This window comes from Budorcas taxicolor, chromosome 2, assembly GCF_023091745.1.
Source record: "Budorcas taxicolor isolate Tak-1 chromosome 2, Takin1.1, whole genome shotgun sequence".
Lineage (NCBI taxonomy): Eukaryota > Metazoa > Chordata > Mammalia > Artiodactyla > Bovidae > Budorcas > Budorcas taxicolor.
The window spans coordinates 173,242,344-173,257,769 of NC_068911.1; the positions used below are offsets into that span (position 1 = coordinate 173,242,344).

Sequence of the window (15,426 nt, forward strand, 5' to 3'; positions counted from 1 at the left end):
GACTCCAAAGGCAGGGGCGGACAGAACCGAGGCTGCGCTGGTCTTTCTCATAGAGGCCTGGGAGGGGACGCCTTTAAAGCTGATGCTGGTTCTGGCTCTCAGGGCACTAGGGTCTCAGCTAATCCAGGACACAGCCTCTGAGCTGCCCAGGGGCACCACCAAGTCCATGCGCTGGAGCTTCGTCAGGTCCCCACAGCCGGTGCTAAACCACCCCGTTCCAGGAGGCTGGCTTACCGGTCCCACTGACCCAGCAGTCACTATGGGCCTTTTCAAGAGGGAAAGACTGCAGGCAGCAGAGCAAAGCAGCTCCAGACAACCTGAGAAAAGAAACTGACCATTTGCGGTCATGTGTAGGAGGAGGGATTAACCCTATATGGCTTCTTGTTCCCAAATGTCCCCACTTGGCAGGAAGTGCAGGCTGTTCGTAACTGAAATCTGGAAGGGGGTCAGACATCTGGGGTCTAAGGGCAGTGAGGAGCCCTCACAGGGGGCGGCCCACCTTGGTGAGAGGACCAGAGGCTGAAGACCCGACTCAGCCCATCACATCTCTGTCTAATTATTTCTGTCCCACAACCCATCCTGGGATTCCGAGTCACAGGACAGGACACCCACCCCAGGACCCTAACAGCGGGAGCCTGCACTCACCATTTGTGGTCGCCGGGACTTGTGAAGTCCAGAGTCTAGGGTGGTAGATTCTTGCCTGGTGAACATTAAGCCCACATGAAGGTCCATATCTCCCCCTCCCCTCAACCCTGATCCAGGGTCCTCCTCCCCTACCTCCATTGCAGACACCAACCGCTTCAAGGCTCTTTGCATATCCCTGATCGTGATCCAGGGGCCGTTCCCACAGCCTTGACTTCAGCATACAGGATATGTTGGCTTTCTGCTTAGAGATTTACAGCCACCTTCTCTTCCTGCCCAACCACCAGGGCCACCAGGTCCCCTCCCTTGACCAGAATCAGTGTCCCCAAAGCTTCCTTCCTGTTCCCTCCCTTAGCTGGATCGTCACACCTGTTCTGTGCACTTCGCCAGTTTAAGGCTTAGAGCAATCTTATTCACCTTCTCTCCCAGTTCTCAAGGGGAAGGGCACCTCACTATCACCTCCAGGTACCACCGACCATGATATTAACCTCAAGGCAATGACAGAAACATGTCCTCTATCTTCTGTTTGTAAAGGCAAAGAAATAACATAATACAAGTTTAAAGATGTCCACCCTAAACAATGCCAATAGGAAAAGAAGCATTGCTGAAAAATAAACCACAACTCCAGGTAAACGTTCATCACAGGGGTGTCTCATTTGTTTCCCTTCCAGATCGTGCCAAAGTGGTGAGGGGGCTCCCAGACGTGGCCACAATCATGGAAGATAAGGTACCGTCAGCCCCCTGGCCCACAGCCAGCAGTCCCACCCTGGGCTCCCTCCCACATCCGTCAAAGAGCACAAATCAACAGAGCTCTGTGGACCCCAGAGCCAGAGAGGCTGGTTCCGCCAGAGTCTGGCTTAGCGGCCACCCCTCGCTAGTCACACGTATGGTGTGTGGCCTGGGGGCGGGGTGCTGTTCCCAGCTTCACCCCATCTCTCCAGGGGGCCCCGGATGTCACGGGCTTCTCTCCGTGAACTTCAGTTTCCGCAGGAGTTCGACTCGATGAGCCCTGAAAAGCCCTTTCCAGACTGAAATCATGCAAGCCTAATACTCTAACAAAGAACAGCTAATGTCTTCATGTTGCTCACCTTGTACCAGGCACTGTTCCATTTTTTTAACCATGGAGGCAACCACATGGAACAGTGTGTTATTACTAGTCACCCTTTATAGCTGAGGGAACAGAGGCCCAGAGAGGTTAAGGGACTTTGGTAAGGTCACACGGCTTAAAGGAACAGAGCTGGGAGTCACACCCAGACAGCCCAGCTCCAGACTCTGGGCATTTGCCCATTACACTACAGTGCTCTGCACGGAGGACTGCTCACCTGAGAATTTTCAAACTCAATTCTTAAAATCTTTATTTTATCTCAATTCTTAAAAGCAATCTGGGCTTATTTGCCCAGTAAAATGATAATGAAGTGTACAACAGAAAGCAATAAAGCGAAGTCCATGCCACTCTAGGGCAGGTCACTGCTCAAGTAATAAAGATCTGAAATTCTAGCAAGCATTCCTCTAGAATAAAGTTGAGAATGGAGGATGCGGGGCTGCAGTAAAATGCCTCCCTTTCATGTTATTACTTTATGGGTTACAATAAAGCACACATAATTAACTTGTCACAAGGAGCAGCTTGTATGGGAGCTCCCTGGGAATGTGAAGGCAATGCCAAGGGTTAGTCCCAGAGGGTGAGACTGACTGTTCCTTTCCTGTCCTTTCAAACAGACCCTGTGCCTGACCTGTGTCGTCTCAGGAGATCCTGCTCCTGAAATCTATTGGCTGAAGAACGACCAGCCTGTCACCTTCCTGGACCGCTACCACATGGATGTGAAGGGGATGGAGGTCACCATCACCATCGAGAGGGTCAACAGTGAGGACAGCGGGCGCTACGGTGTCTTTGTCAAGAACAAGTACGGGTCTGAGACAGGCCAGGTCACCATCAGCGTGTTCAAGCATGGGGAGGAGGAAAAGGTGCTGCAGATGTGATGGTCGGATTCAAGCACAGCCTGAGGTCTAGTCTGTGTGGACTAGGAGGGTCAACCAGTGGGTCACAGCCTGGCACAGGCCACAGGGATGAGACTGGAGGGGAGGGAAAAGGGCAGAACCCAGGGCATGGGAGTGGGTGGAGTGGACACACCCAAGTGGAGAAGCAAAGATGGGGTGCTGGGAGGCCTCCAGGATTGCAGAATCAGGACTGGACTTGGACTGGAGGATTTATGTGCTGAACTGTTTCAACTCTAAACTCTCCATGAGCCTTGCCTTTTTCATCTATCAAATAGGAATTCCTATTCCTAGGGATTCTTTATGAAAACTCCTTGAAATCATATATCCATGGTTCTCAATGGGAGGCAATTTTGTCCCCTAGGAAACAGTCGGCAGTCCAAATTTGGGGTTGTCACAACTGGGGGTGTCCACTGGCGTCTAGTAGATAGAAGTCAGGAATGCTGCTAAATATAATAGCTCCCTGCCACGTAGAATTCAACCTTAAATGACAACAGTGCTGAGGCTAATGAGCGCAGCCATAAATGGATATATCACAATACCCCTCTTTGAGAATACTGTATTTTCAATGAAGTTCAGCAAACATTCATTTGAAATCTAGCGTATGCCAGGCTTGTGGATGGCACTGGGAGCCCAAAGATACATAATAGTAGGCCCCACCCTCAAGGGCACCTCAGCCCAGGAGAAGAGACAGGCCTAGGTGCAGATGACTCCAGGGCAAGTCAGGTGATCGGAATTCTAAAAGGTCCAGATAAAATTCCACTGGTGGTCAGAGGAGGGAAGCAGGTGTTCGTCCCAAGTAGGGAAGGTGAGCTTTAAAACACCTTCATGGAACTAGTGGAATGGGTTGTTAGGTCCTAAAAAATGAGTGGGATTTGGTGATGGTCATGGGAGGAGATTTCGGGAGCAGGGGCTCGTGAGAGCAAAGGTGAGGCGTGGAGGTGATACCATCTGGGTGGCCTGGGACACCACGTTGCAGAGTTCAGACCTTCAGGACTCCCAGCTCAGGGCCTCTGCCTGGCAGGACACATACTGGTTGGCCTTGCTCCCCGGACCTCAATACAGAGCTGAGCATTTCACCACCCTCCCGTTTCCTTGTTTAAAATCAAATGGGGAGGGGAGGGCATTTATAAAGTTAGAGATGTTTGTTGTAAAATTTTGGATAACCTTGAAAATGATGAAGGAGAAAATAAAACTCATCTACACTCTCGATACCAGAACATAACACCCACCTCTGATTGCTGAAATGATTTCCGAATTTAAAGATAAAATGAATCACTCCTGCATTTACCACCTACATGCGCATCAAGGCATGATGGGAAGCTTATACCCCCAGCAGCAACAGGTGCAGTTCAGGCCAGGTGTTCAGTGATGGCGGTGGGAGGCAAGGAGCCAGGGGTCCTGCCGTGCCTGGCTGGGAATCAATATGGAGAACTGAGTGGGTCTTGGAGGCAAACACAGGCTTGAAGCCAAGATCTCTCTGTGTGATCTTGGCCATTTTTTTCCCCCCCTTTCTCTGGGCCTTGATTTTTCATCCATAAAACAAACCTGAAAGATCATTTTTTAAGGCCCTTTCAGCTGACCCTAAGATTTTGATTATTTCCCAGAACTTGGTTCTCCTTTGCTTTTCTCTTCTTATGACGATGGGATGAAGAAAAAGGTCCTGCCTTCATTCACTCTCCCAGTCTCATACTTGGAATCTCAGAGGAGAGACTCGGCTTCTTTCATTTGTCCATGAAAAATGTTTCAAATTTCAAAGAAATCGGGATGCACAGTATCCATGCACTTCATTCATAAAACCAGAGCAGCCTGACATATACTTACGTAGGTTCTTCGTCTTCACACAGAGCACCTCCTCTTCTCCTTCATATGATCATCACCCCAACACAGGGCGGCAGGCAGGCAGATGCTGTGATGGAGACAATAAATCTCACAGGCACAGCACTTAGAAGGTTATGAAGCATTCTCGTGTCTCAGTGCTTGTCAGATCCAACGGAACATCATCATCGGCCCCATTTTTACAGACGTGACATGACAGTTGAGAACCGAAGTGGTACACGGCAGAGTTAGGACAAGAACCGGACTCCCTGGGTTCTGGTTGGGAGGACATTCTGCTCTGCTACACGTGCAGAGGGGTACACAGGGTCCAGGGGCTTCCCTTGTGGCTTATGGACTTCCCTGGTAGCTCAGACGGTAAACTGTTGGTCTACAATGCGGGAGACCTGGGTTCGATCCCTGGGTAGGGAAGATTCCCTGGCGAAGGAAACGGCAAACCCACTCCAGTACTCTTGCCTAGAAAATCCCATGGACGGAGGAGCGTGGTGCAGGCTACTGTCCATGGGGTCGCAAAGAGTGGCTTAGCTGCTAAAGAATCGCCTGCAATGCAGGAGACCTGGGTTCAGTCCCTGAGCTGGGAAGATCCCCTGGAGAAGGGAAAGGCTACCCACTCCAGTATTCTGGCCTGGAGAATTCCATGGACTGTATAGTCCATGGGATCGCAACGAGTCACACATGACTTTCACGTTAACAGAGTCCAGAGCCCAGAGGTGAACTCTTGCTGTGGTTCTCACTAAACCCCTGAGAATCGCCAAAGTGCTGAGTGAGCAGATCAGTGAACAGGTGTATAAATGGAGGTGGCTTCTTGGCCCCCGTGTCCAGAACGGTAAAAATTTTCTCCACGGGGAAGCAGGAGGCATTGGAAGTGTCCACAGCAATTTGTCGTGTTCTTGCCAGAGAAGAACCTTCCGGTTGGCCCTGATTAAAACATGGTGTGATCGCCCCCTGTTGGTGGGGAGTGGGTTTTGCAGTCATCAAAAGCAGTGCATCGTTAGACTGGAGATGTTGGGAGCTCCTTGATTTGGTGACAAGCCAGTTTGGGAGCAGGAGTTGGTCCCTGCTGTGCTGCATATGGACAGTTTTTCTTTGTCCAGTCTCCTGGGTTAGGGTCCCCTGCCTCCTGGAGCAATCTTGCTGAAGACCGGGCTCCTCATTGTCCTTGATTGCTCTGCTCTCTTTTCTCTGCTCTACCTTCTACAGAAGCCAGGCTCAGCCAGTTTTTCCACTGAGCCCTCACCTAGGAGGACTGTGGACAGGGAAGGTCAAGGGTGGGGCAGTGGGGATGGAGGTCCCTAGGACCTTTCATTGTTCTCTGTCTCAGCTCCTCCCACTTTATCCCAAGTAAACCTCAAGCACCACTCAGGTGGGAGAAATGACACTACAACCCTGCCCATGCGCGGGCTTAGTCGCTCAGTCGTGTCTGACTCTTGCCACCCCATAGACTGTAGCCCGCCAGGCCCCTCTGTCCATGGGATTCTCCAGTCAAGAATACCAGAGTGGGTTGCCACTTCCTTCTCCAAGGGATCTTCCCAACCCAGGGATCGAACCCAAGTCTCCTGCATTGCAGTCAGACTCTTTAACCACTGAACTACAAGGTGGGAGAAGGGGCCTTGCTAAAGAATATCGTGATAAAATTTAAAAAAAAAAAACAAAAAACAAAAACAACTTTCTGTCTGGTCTTTGTTCTTGGTTTGGAATATATAACGCCTAAACCCTTGGGATCTCCAGGGTGGGGTCTCCAGACAGGTTTTCAGACAAAAGAGTGTCTTTTGTATGCTGATGAGATGGTTGGCAACTGGAGGCCCTTAGATAGCATCAGGATGGGAGCTGGTCACCAGAAAGGTCGAGGTAGGACTAGAGGGTTGGAACTTTCAACCCCTAGCCACCTCCATTGCCCTCTGGGGCTGGGAGAGAGACTAGAGATTGAGTTACTCACCAATGCCCAATGATTTAATGAATCACACTTAAGTGCTGAAACCTCCATTTAAAATGGCTGAATGACAAGATTTTGGGGGGCTTCTGGGTTTGTGGACAAATGGAGGTGCTGGGAGGGTGGTTGACGTGAGAGGGCATGAGAGCTCCCCAAGCCCCTACCCCCACCCTGGGGACCTCTTCATCTAGGTTGTTCATTTGTATTCTTTACAATAAACCAGAAACTGTAAGTAAAACGTTTCCCTGAGTTTTGTGAGCCATTCCTGCAAATTATCCACTGAGAAAGGAGTCATGGGAACCCCTGATTTATAGCCAGTTGGTCAGAAGTCAGGTGACGACCTGGGGCTGGCGTCTGACATGCAGGCAGCCTTGGGGGACGAAGCCTCTAAGCCTGTGGAGTCTGACTGTACCTCTGTGCGCTCAGTGTCAGAGCTGAATTGAACTGTGGGGCACCCAGCTGGCGTCTGGAGACTTGGAGAACTGGTCGTTGGTGTTGAAAAAACTCACGCATTTTGTGTCCGAAGTGTTGTGAGCCAAAGCAACTCAGAGTTATGAGTCGACCACCTCCCCATGGGTTCCTTTCCATCTCCATCTATTCTCTATTTCCTGAGCCCAGGGTAGGTGGTTGGTGGCACTCCATCATTCAACAAACCCAGGCACCCCAGCTTCACCTCCTTCATATTCTGCAGTCTGAACCACTGGCCTTGACTTTATTCTCCTCTCCTCAACCTGTCCCCGATAGTCTCCTCCTGCCGCCAGCCTGGGTTACTTTCAGCATCCCGCTTTCTGGACCTCTCTGATTCTTCCGTAGCTACAATTCTCTACTGGCTCATCCTGGGAAGCATCTCAGTTGGGTTCAGCCTGATCCCTGGTACCCTTGTAACCAAGCAAAACCCTATGGTGCCTTCCCAAGACAGATCTCTCACCCATATCCTCTGCATTAGCTCCTCTCTGAAGTACCTAAATAATAGTATCTGATGCCTATTTCCTGAGTTTTTCAGATACTAAAACCACAATCAAATGGGGAAAATTTGACTACTTGATGATCATGAGTACGTAGCTCACAGACCCTCTAGTGCCTTGAGCACTAGATTGAGCACCTTCAACCAATCAGAGAATTGTGCATGAGTGCACCCCACACCCTGGGATGCCCCTCCCACACTTCGCCTTTAAAAAAGGTTTGCTGAAACCCTTTGGGGGGTTCAGGGTTTTAGAGCACGAGCCACCCGTCTTCCTTTACAATAAATGCTGCATTTTCCTTCATCATATTCTTCTGTCGATAGATTGGATCTACTGCTCCCTGGCGAGGGGACTCAAGTTTGGTTTGGTAATACCTTTGGGCCTTACAAATTTGGGAACTTTTGTCTCTTATCTGTGTGTGTTAAGTCGCTTAGTCGTGTCCGACTCTTTGCGACCTGATGGACTGCAGCTCGCCTGGCTCCTCTGTCCATGGAATTCTTCAGGCAAGAATATTGGAGTGGATTGCCATTCCCTTCTCTAGGGGATCTTCCAAACCCAGGGATTGAACCCCAGTCTCCGCCATTGCAGGCAGATTCTTTAGCAACTGAGCCACTAGGAAAGCCCATCTGGCAAAGCCCACCAGCCAACACATAGTCCCAGCACTCTCCAGGAACCCTCCACTGATCTTCAGGAACCCTCCACTGATCTCCAGGAACCTTCCACTGATCTCCAGGAACCCTCCACTGATCTCCAGGCCTGTTGGGCTTCCAGGGAGCCAGGCCGGACACAGGCTGAAGGAAGGCCCACCAGCCAGTGGGTTCCCCCCTGATCACCCCAGCAGCCCCTGCCCCCACACCCATGATGCCACCTTTCACACACCAACCCCGGGCACTGATCCTTGGCCTGAAGCACTGAGAGCTGTAAACAGGAAGCGCATGAGAAGCAAGAACCCTGCTGGGAAAAATGCCCGGCCTGTGTAATAATTAACCTCTCCCCACTGGGCCTCAGCCACCGCTCATCAGATGCTTTCAATACCTTAAAACTTCCAAAGCACTTCAAGCAACTTGGGTGACATTTGCACACCAAAAATAGTTTCAGAAGCCACACTCCCCAGATGTCTCTTGCTAGAGGAAGCCAGATAGTTTATTTTGAGCATTTGAGAAAAGTTTCGATTCTGAGGCGGGAGGCGTTTCAGCCAAGAAGGGCCCTGGCTTGAGAGCAAAACAAATTGCACAGCCTGCAAGGAATGTGCCCCTCCTCTCCTGGGCCTCCCAGAAGCCCTTGCACCCCCAGGCTGACTTTTTCTAGCGCAGCTTCCTGTTCTAGCAGTTCTAAAGAAAGAGAAACACGGGGCCACACAAGAGCCTTTTCATTCCAATTATAGACATGTTGGTGGTGAAAGGAGCCTTTGGGTTTGCTTTAAAATACTCCAGCTTTAAAAAAAAAAAAAAAAAAAAAACTTCAGAGGAAGAGGAATAAAGGGAAATAAAAGAAAAAGTAAAACACTGATAATTCTTGAAATGGGTAGTGGGTACCTGGGTACCATGCTCTCTACTTTTGCACTTATTTAGAATTTTTTTCATAATAAAAAAAATGTTAAAGATTCCACAAGAAACAAACCCTTGGCCATCTTTTCATCTGCAGTCATATGAGGCATTTATCCAGGAATGAGACACAAGGTGTCTAATTGTCAAGGACCTTAGACACAGGTGAGTGAGCACAGCCGTTGGTCTCTGGCAAGCAATTTATACAGCCTGCTCTTTTTCAATCTCACAAATTAAAATTAATGGCAATGTAGGTGTCCTGGACTGTGAAGAAAGCTGAGCACCGAAGAATTGATGCTTTTGAACTGTGGTGTTGGAGAAGCCTCTTGAGAGTCCCTTGGACTGCAAGGAGATCCAACCAGTCCATCCTAAAGGAGATCAGTCCTGGGTGTTCTTTGGAAGGAATGATGCTAAAGCTGAAACTCCAGTACTTTGGCCACCTCATGCAAAGAGTTGACTCATTGGAAAAGACTCTGATGCTGGGAGGGATTGGGGGCAGGAGGAGAAGGGGATGACAGAGGATGAGATGGCTGGATGGCATCACCGACTCAATGAACATGAGTCTGAGTGAACTCCCGGAGTTGGTGATGGACAGGGAGGCCTGGCGTGCTGCGATTCATGGGGTCGCAAAGAGTCAGACACAATTAAGCGACTGAACTGAACTGACTGAGGTGTCCTGCAAGAAATAATGATCAAGTCATGACTATAGGGTTTTTTTTTAAAAATTGCACATCCCAGTGATCCCATTGACTCTGCATTCATTCCGCACAAGCTTGGCTGAGTTTACCATGTGGCAAGAATATACAGAACTAAAGCTTGGTGCTTATAATCTGAGATCCAGTTTTGCTTTACTTGATGTGTGTGGCTTAATTAAGTCATTTAAAGTTTCTGTATCTCGTCTGTAAAGGAAAGCTGCTGTGAGAATTAAATGAGGGGATGCGTGCCGAGTAACTGGCGTGGAGCCTGAGAGGATCGAAATAAATGGCATATTTCCCCACCCACCCACTCCCTGCAGTCACAGTCGCTGGGGAAGATAGAGGGGCTGATCCAGCTCCCACAGAACTCAATGGTTCCTTCTGCACTATTTTGACTGATGACAGTACGGACACTTCCAGAGACAAGAGCCCACAACCTCACAGGGAATTTTTAAAGTAGCATCTGTTGTATCCTTCCAATGATAGGAATGATAAATGGTTGTTGTAGAAAAATTGGACAAGACAGAAAGGACCCAAGAAGAAAAGCAAAAATATCCATAAGTGCAATAGACTTGTGGTTGCCGGTGGAGGTGGGGAGAGGGAAGGATTGGGAGTTTGAGACTAGCAGACGCAAACTATTACGGAGGATGGATTAACACCAAGGTCCTCCTGTATAGCACAGGGAACTATGTTAGATATCCTGTGATGAAACATATGGAAAAGAATATGAAAAATAAAATATATTTGCATAACTGAATCGCTTTGCTATAGAGCAGAAATTAACACAACATTGAAAGTCAACTATATTCAAAAAATTTTTTTGAATAAATCCACCAACCAGAAATAAGTACAATGGAATAGCTGTTTAATAGCTATCCTAACAGATAATGCCACCTCCACCTCCACCTCTTCTCCATTGCCACCTCCACTCTAGAGACTGGGAAGTGAAATATTCCCTTTCCCAGGCTCCTTTGTAGCTGGGAGCAGCCATGGGACCCAGTTCTGGTCCAAGAGACCTAAAGAGAAATCTGCTGGGGCCCTTTGGTAGGGTCTTCATGTTCCTGATAAAGGAGACAGACACTGCAGACACCAGACTATTGCCCTTCCTCCTTCCTGCCTCAGATGCGGACACGATGCCTGGAGCTGGGACAGCCATTTGGTGACCATAAAGAAAGGAGGATTGCAGAGTTGCCAGCCCAACATCACCAAGCTGCTGATGCCAGATCCTCAGATCCCCAGAAAACTTATAAGTGAAAAGGCACCATAACTCAAGTTTTCCAATCCTTTGAGCTAAAATTCACATACAACTTGGTAATATGTTTTTGATATATTTCTTACCAGTCTTAACAGAATTGAGAAATCTTACATATAATTTTACATTCTCAGTTTTTTCCTATGACATGAAATTGTAAAATTTTTCTCACATCACCCGAAAAATTCCAAAACCTCATGTTAATATTTGTCTGTCATGTAACTATATATCATTTCCATGTTGCCAGAAATAGTTTCCAATTTTTTGCTAATAAATAAGCCTGAGATGAATATCCTTATGTATAAATCTTTGCCTGCATCTCTGAAAAATTCTCTAAGATTCTAGAAAAGGAACTACTGAGTCAAAGTACATGAATTACTAGGTCGAAAGCAGACTAGCTGCATGGCAGGAATGGAAGCCAGCAGCCAACTGATGGTGCCCTGCCCTGGGCTTCCCTGCAGGGACACAAATCAGAAGTTGGTCAGTCACCCAGTGCACATTTATGGAGTAGCTATTTCACTCCAGGCTTTCTCCTAGACACTGGTGATACAGGAGGTGGCAATATCTGTTAGGATAGCTATTAAACAGCTATTCCATTGTACTTATTTCTGGTTGGTGGATTTATTCAAAAAAAATTTTTGAAGTATAGTTGACTTTCAATGTTGTGTTAATTTCTGCTCTATAGCAAAGCGATTCAGTTATGCAAATATATTTTATTTTTCATATTCTTTTCCATATATTTCATCACAGGATATCTAACATAGTTCCCTGTGCTATACAGGAGGACCTTGGTGTTAATCCATCCACCGTAATAGTTTGCGTCTGCTAGTCCCAAACTCCCAATCCTTCCCTCTCCCCACCTCCACCGGCAACAAGTCTATTGCGCTTATGGATATTTTTGCTTTTCTTCTTGGTTCCTTTCTGTCTGACAAAGGATTACTGAAACAGATGTGGATCTTGCCCGCATGGGAAATACCATTTCTCAGATGGCTGCCCAGAAGGACGGTGACTGGTTTTTCTGGAACCATGGCCAACTAATGAATGGAGAGGCTCACCATAAAGCTAAAAGGCAAAAACCACCTGAGAAAAATATTTGGGATCTATATAGAAAATATAAGGCTCATGCTTAACATATAATTACAGTCCAAATATTTCATGACTGGTATGCAATCATCAAAAATAATGAAAAATATTTAAACGTGTGAAGAGATGTTCAGGATAGATGTTAAAAATCAAAAGGCAGATTTCAAACAGTATATTCAATGTGAACATATTTAATGAAAATTAAAATTGTATATATTCTAGAAGACTAGAAGAATAAACATCAAAATATTAACAGTGAATTCTCTAGTGGTGGGATTATCATTGATATTTATTTTCTTATCTACATTTTCAAAATCTCTGTTATAAACTTGCATTGTATTTTAAACAAGAGAGAGAAACAAAACTTTTTAGTGTTTTTAAAGCTACCGCAGGACTTCCCTGGTCTGGGAAGCTCCATGTGCCAAGCAGTGTGGTGCAAAAAACAAAACAGATGTGCACCCCATCTCTGCCAGGCTAGCCTCTCCATAGTGTCTGCACTCCTGGTCCCACGATCCTGTTTACGTCGCTCTCACACCATCACCCATCAGTGCTACCTTGCACCCTCACTTCACAATCATTTGAGACATAAGCCTAACCAATGGCTTTTAAATTTCAGATACTGAATTTCACCGTTTTGGAATTATCATCTGGTTCTTTATTTATTTTGTTTTTTAGAGTTTTTATTTCTCTATCAAGAGTTTCCTGTCTTTCATTATGAGCCTACTTTCCTTTACAGTAAAGAACTAGCTATAACAGCTACTTTAAATTCATTGTCTGATCATCTCAGTGTCAGCCTCTTTGGATCATCTTTTCTCTTGAAAAAAGAATCACGCTTTCCTTTTCTTTGTGTGTCAAATAGCTTTGGAGCTCACTTTGAGTATTACGTTACGAAGACTCTGTTATATAGCCCCTGCAGAGTGGTGATTTTTACAGTTGTTGTTTTGTCAGGTAATTAACTTGGTTGACTCAAAACAATAAACACTGTCAGTGGGCAAGCCGTTCAAGTGTTGGTTCGCTTCTTTTAGCCTTAGCTGAAGTTTTGTCCTACGAATGTATGATTTAGCGGTTGGCCAGAGATTGGTACAGAGCTTACAAAGACCTGCTCTCTCTGTCTCTCACCTTGCCAGGGTTTCCCCCTCACTTTTCAGTAGCTGTTATTGACTTCAGCTCTGTCCTCTGGGGTTTCAGGTCAGAAATGCTGCAGGTTTTCTATTGAAATATTAGATGTAAGACGTAGAACATTTGGAAATGTCCCCCTTTAAATAGTGCTGACTGCAGTATGCTACAGGGGATTTAAAAATGAGAAACTCATCCTGGGCTATTCCCTTCTCGCACAGTCAGACACGACTGGTGACTAACACTTTCACTTTAGTTTCACGCTTCGTGAGCACTCTGACCCTCTGCTGGCTACACCCTTTTCCATGGGCCAAGGAGTCTTTGGAGCCAAGGGAACATGGTTGCACAGAGCCCGTGACATCTCCCCTTGCCAAACTGTGCATACAGTACCCAGAACTCAGAATTCTCTGATCAAATGGTCCTGGCTCACTTCCAGGACCACATGGACCGCTTCTGCAGATGTGGAAGACAAAATAAAGGCTCTTAAAACATGCCCATTTAAAATAAATTTTATGGGGAGGGAGATAGGAGGGGGGTTCAGAATGGGGAACACATGTACACCCATGGCTGATTCATGTCAATGTGTGGCAAAAACCACTACAATACTGTAAAGTAATTAGCCTCCAATTAAAATTAATTAATTAATTAAAAATAAATAAATAAAATAAATTTTAATTTAATAAATTAAAAGCTGGACAAGAAAGACATAGTCCAAATGTAAAGAAACAGATCTAAATTAGAACAGGGGAGCAATACACAGAGCGGGTGGAGATTAGGAATGTGGAGAAGATGGCTCATGTCCCCTTTGAGAACAGTATTGTAGTTAAGCGTATGGACATGGGTGCCAATCAAAGTCTGCATTAAACCCCAACTCCACCACTTAACCTCTCTGTGGTTCAATTTCCTTGTCCATAAGATGGGGATTCTATTGTACTTTCCTCCTTGGATAGCTAGCTGTGAGGATTAAATTAATCATTATGTGTAAAGCACTTTGTAATGTGCCCAGCATATGATAATTGCTCAAAAACAGATTCAGTTCAGTTCAGTCACTCAGTCATGTCCAATCCTTTGTGACCCCATGAATCGCAGCACGCCAGGCCTCCCTGTCCATCACCAACTCCCAGAGTTTACCCAAACTCATGTCCATTGAGTCGGCGATGCCATCCAGCCATCTCATCCTCTGTCATCTCCTTCTCCTCCTGCCCCCAATCCCTCCCAGGATCAGGGTCTTTTCCAATGAGTCAATTCTTCGCATGAGGTGGCCGAAGTATTGGAGTTTTAGCTTCAGCATCAGTCCTTCCAATGAACACCCAGGACTGGTCTCCTTTAGGATGGACTGGTTGGATCTCCTTGCAGTCCAAGGGACTCTCAAGAGTCTTCTCCAACACCACAGTTCAAAAGCATCAGTTCTTCGGCACTCAGCTTTCTTCACAGTCCAACTCTCACCATACACGACCACTGGAAAAACCATAGCCTTGACTAGACGAACTTTGTTGGCAAAGTAATGTCTCTGCTTTTGAATATGCTATCTAGGTTGGTCATAACTTTCCTTCCAAGGAGTAAGCGTCTTTTAATTATCAATTTATATTACTCCCAAGGAGAAAATTGAGGGGGAATGGTATGTGAAAGACATGATCGAAAATAAAATATGTCATGATTTTAAACAATTGGTGATGTGTATGAAAGAATTCACTTGAAATTAACCCTGGGGATATTCTTCTTGAGTGACATTGAATTAGCAGAAAAGAAAATGCCATTCTAGCACATTACTTGGCTCTATTTACATAATGATAAATATGTAAACTCTGTGTATTAGAGATCAAAAGATAACTGTGGAAAGCTGATGGAAAAGAAAAGATGTTTATGAAGCTCAAATACATATAGCATATCAAAATAACAACAGGAAGAGGCTGGAGGTTGTATAACCCACAAGGAGAAGTCAGTTGCTGCTGCTAAGTCACTTCAGTCATGTCCGACTCTGTGCAACCCCATAGATGGCAGCCCACCAGGCTCCCCCGTCCCTGGGATTCTCCAGGCAAGAACACTGGAGTGGGTTGCCATTTCCTTCTCCAATGCATGAAAGTGAAAAGTGAAAGTGAAAGTGAAGTCACTCAGTCCTGTCCGATTCTTAGCGACCCCATGGACTGCAGCCTTCCAGGCTCCTCTGTCCATGGGATTTTTCCAGGCAAGAGTACTGGAGTGGGGTGCCATTGCCTTCTCCAGGAGAAGTCAGTAGAAACATATAAATCAATGCATTGAGAAGTAACGACAAAAATCTATCTTTATAGGTGTAGGGTGACCACTGCTGCTGCTGCTGCTAAGTTGCTTCAATCGTGTCCGACTCTGTGCGACCCCATAGACGGCAGCCCACCAG

At 46.6% G+C, this 15,426-nt stretch overlaps 1 protein-coding gene across 2 annotated transcripts in view; it reads left to right on the forward strand.

The window, feature by feature from the left end:
- MYOM3 (myomesin 3) overlaps positions 1-3,859 on the forward strand; it is a 52,401-nt gene extending 48,542 nt beyond the window's left edge. For both annotated transcript variants that reach the window (XM_052662148.1, XM_052662154.1), the window contains exons 36-37: positions 1,314-1,369; positions 2,359-3,859. In XM_052662148.1, coding sequence (XP_052518108.1) covers positions 1,314-1,369; positions 2,359-2,619 — 317 coding nt within the window. In that variant the 3' untranslated portion in view covers positions 2,620-3,859. The remainder of the gene's footprint in view (positions 1-1,313; positions 1,370-2,358) is intronic.
- Positions 3,860-15,426: the final 11,567 nt, after the last annotated feature.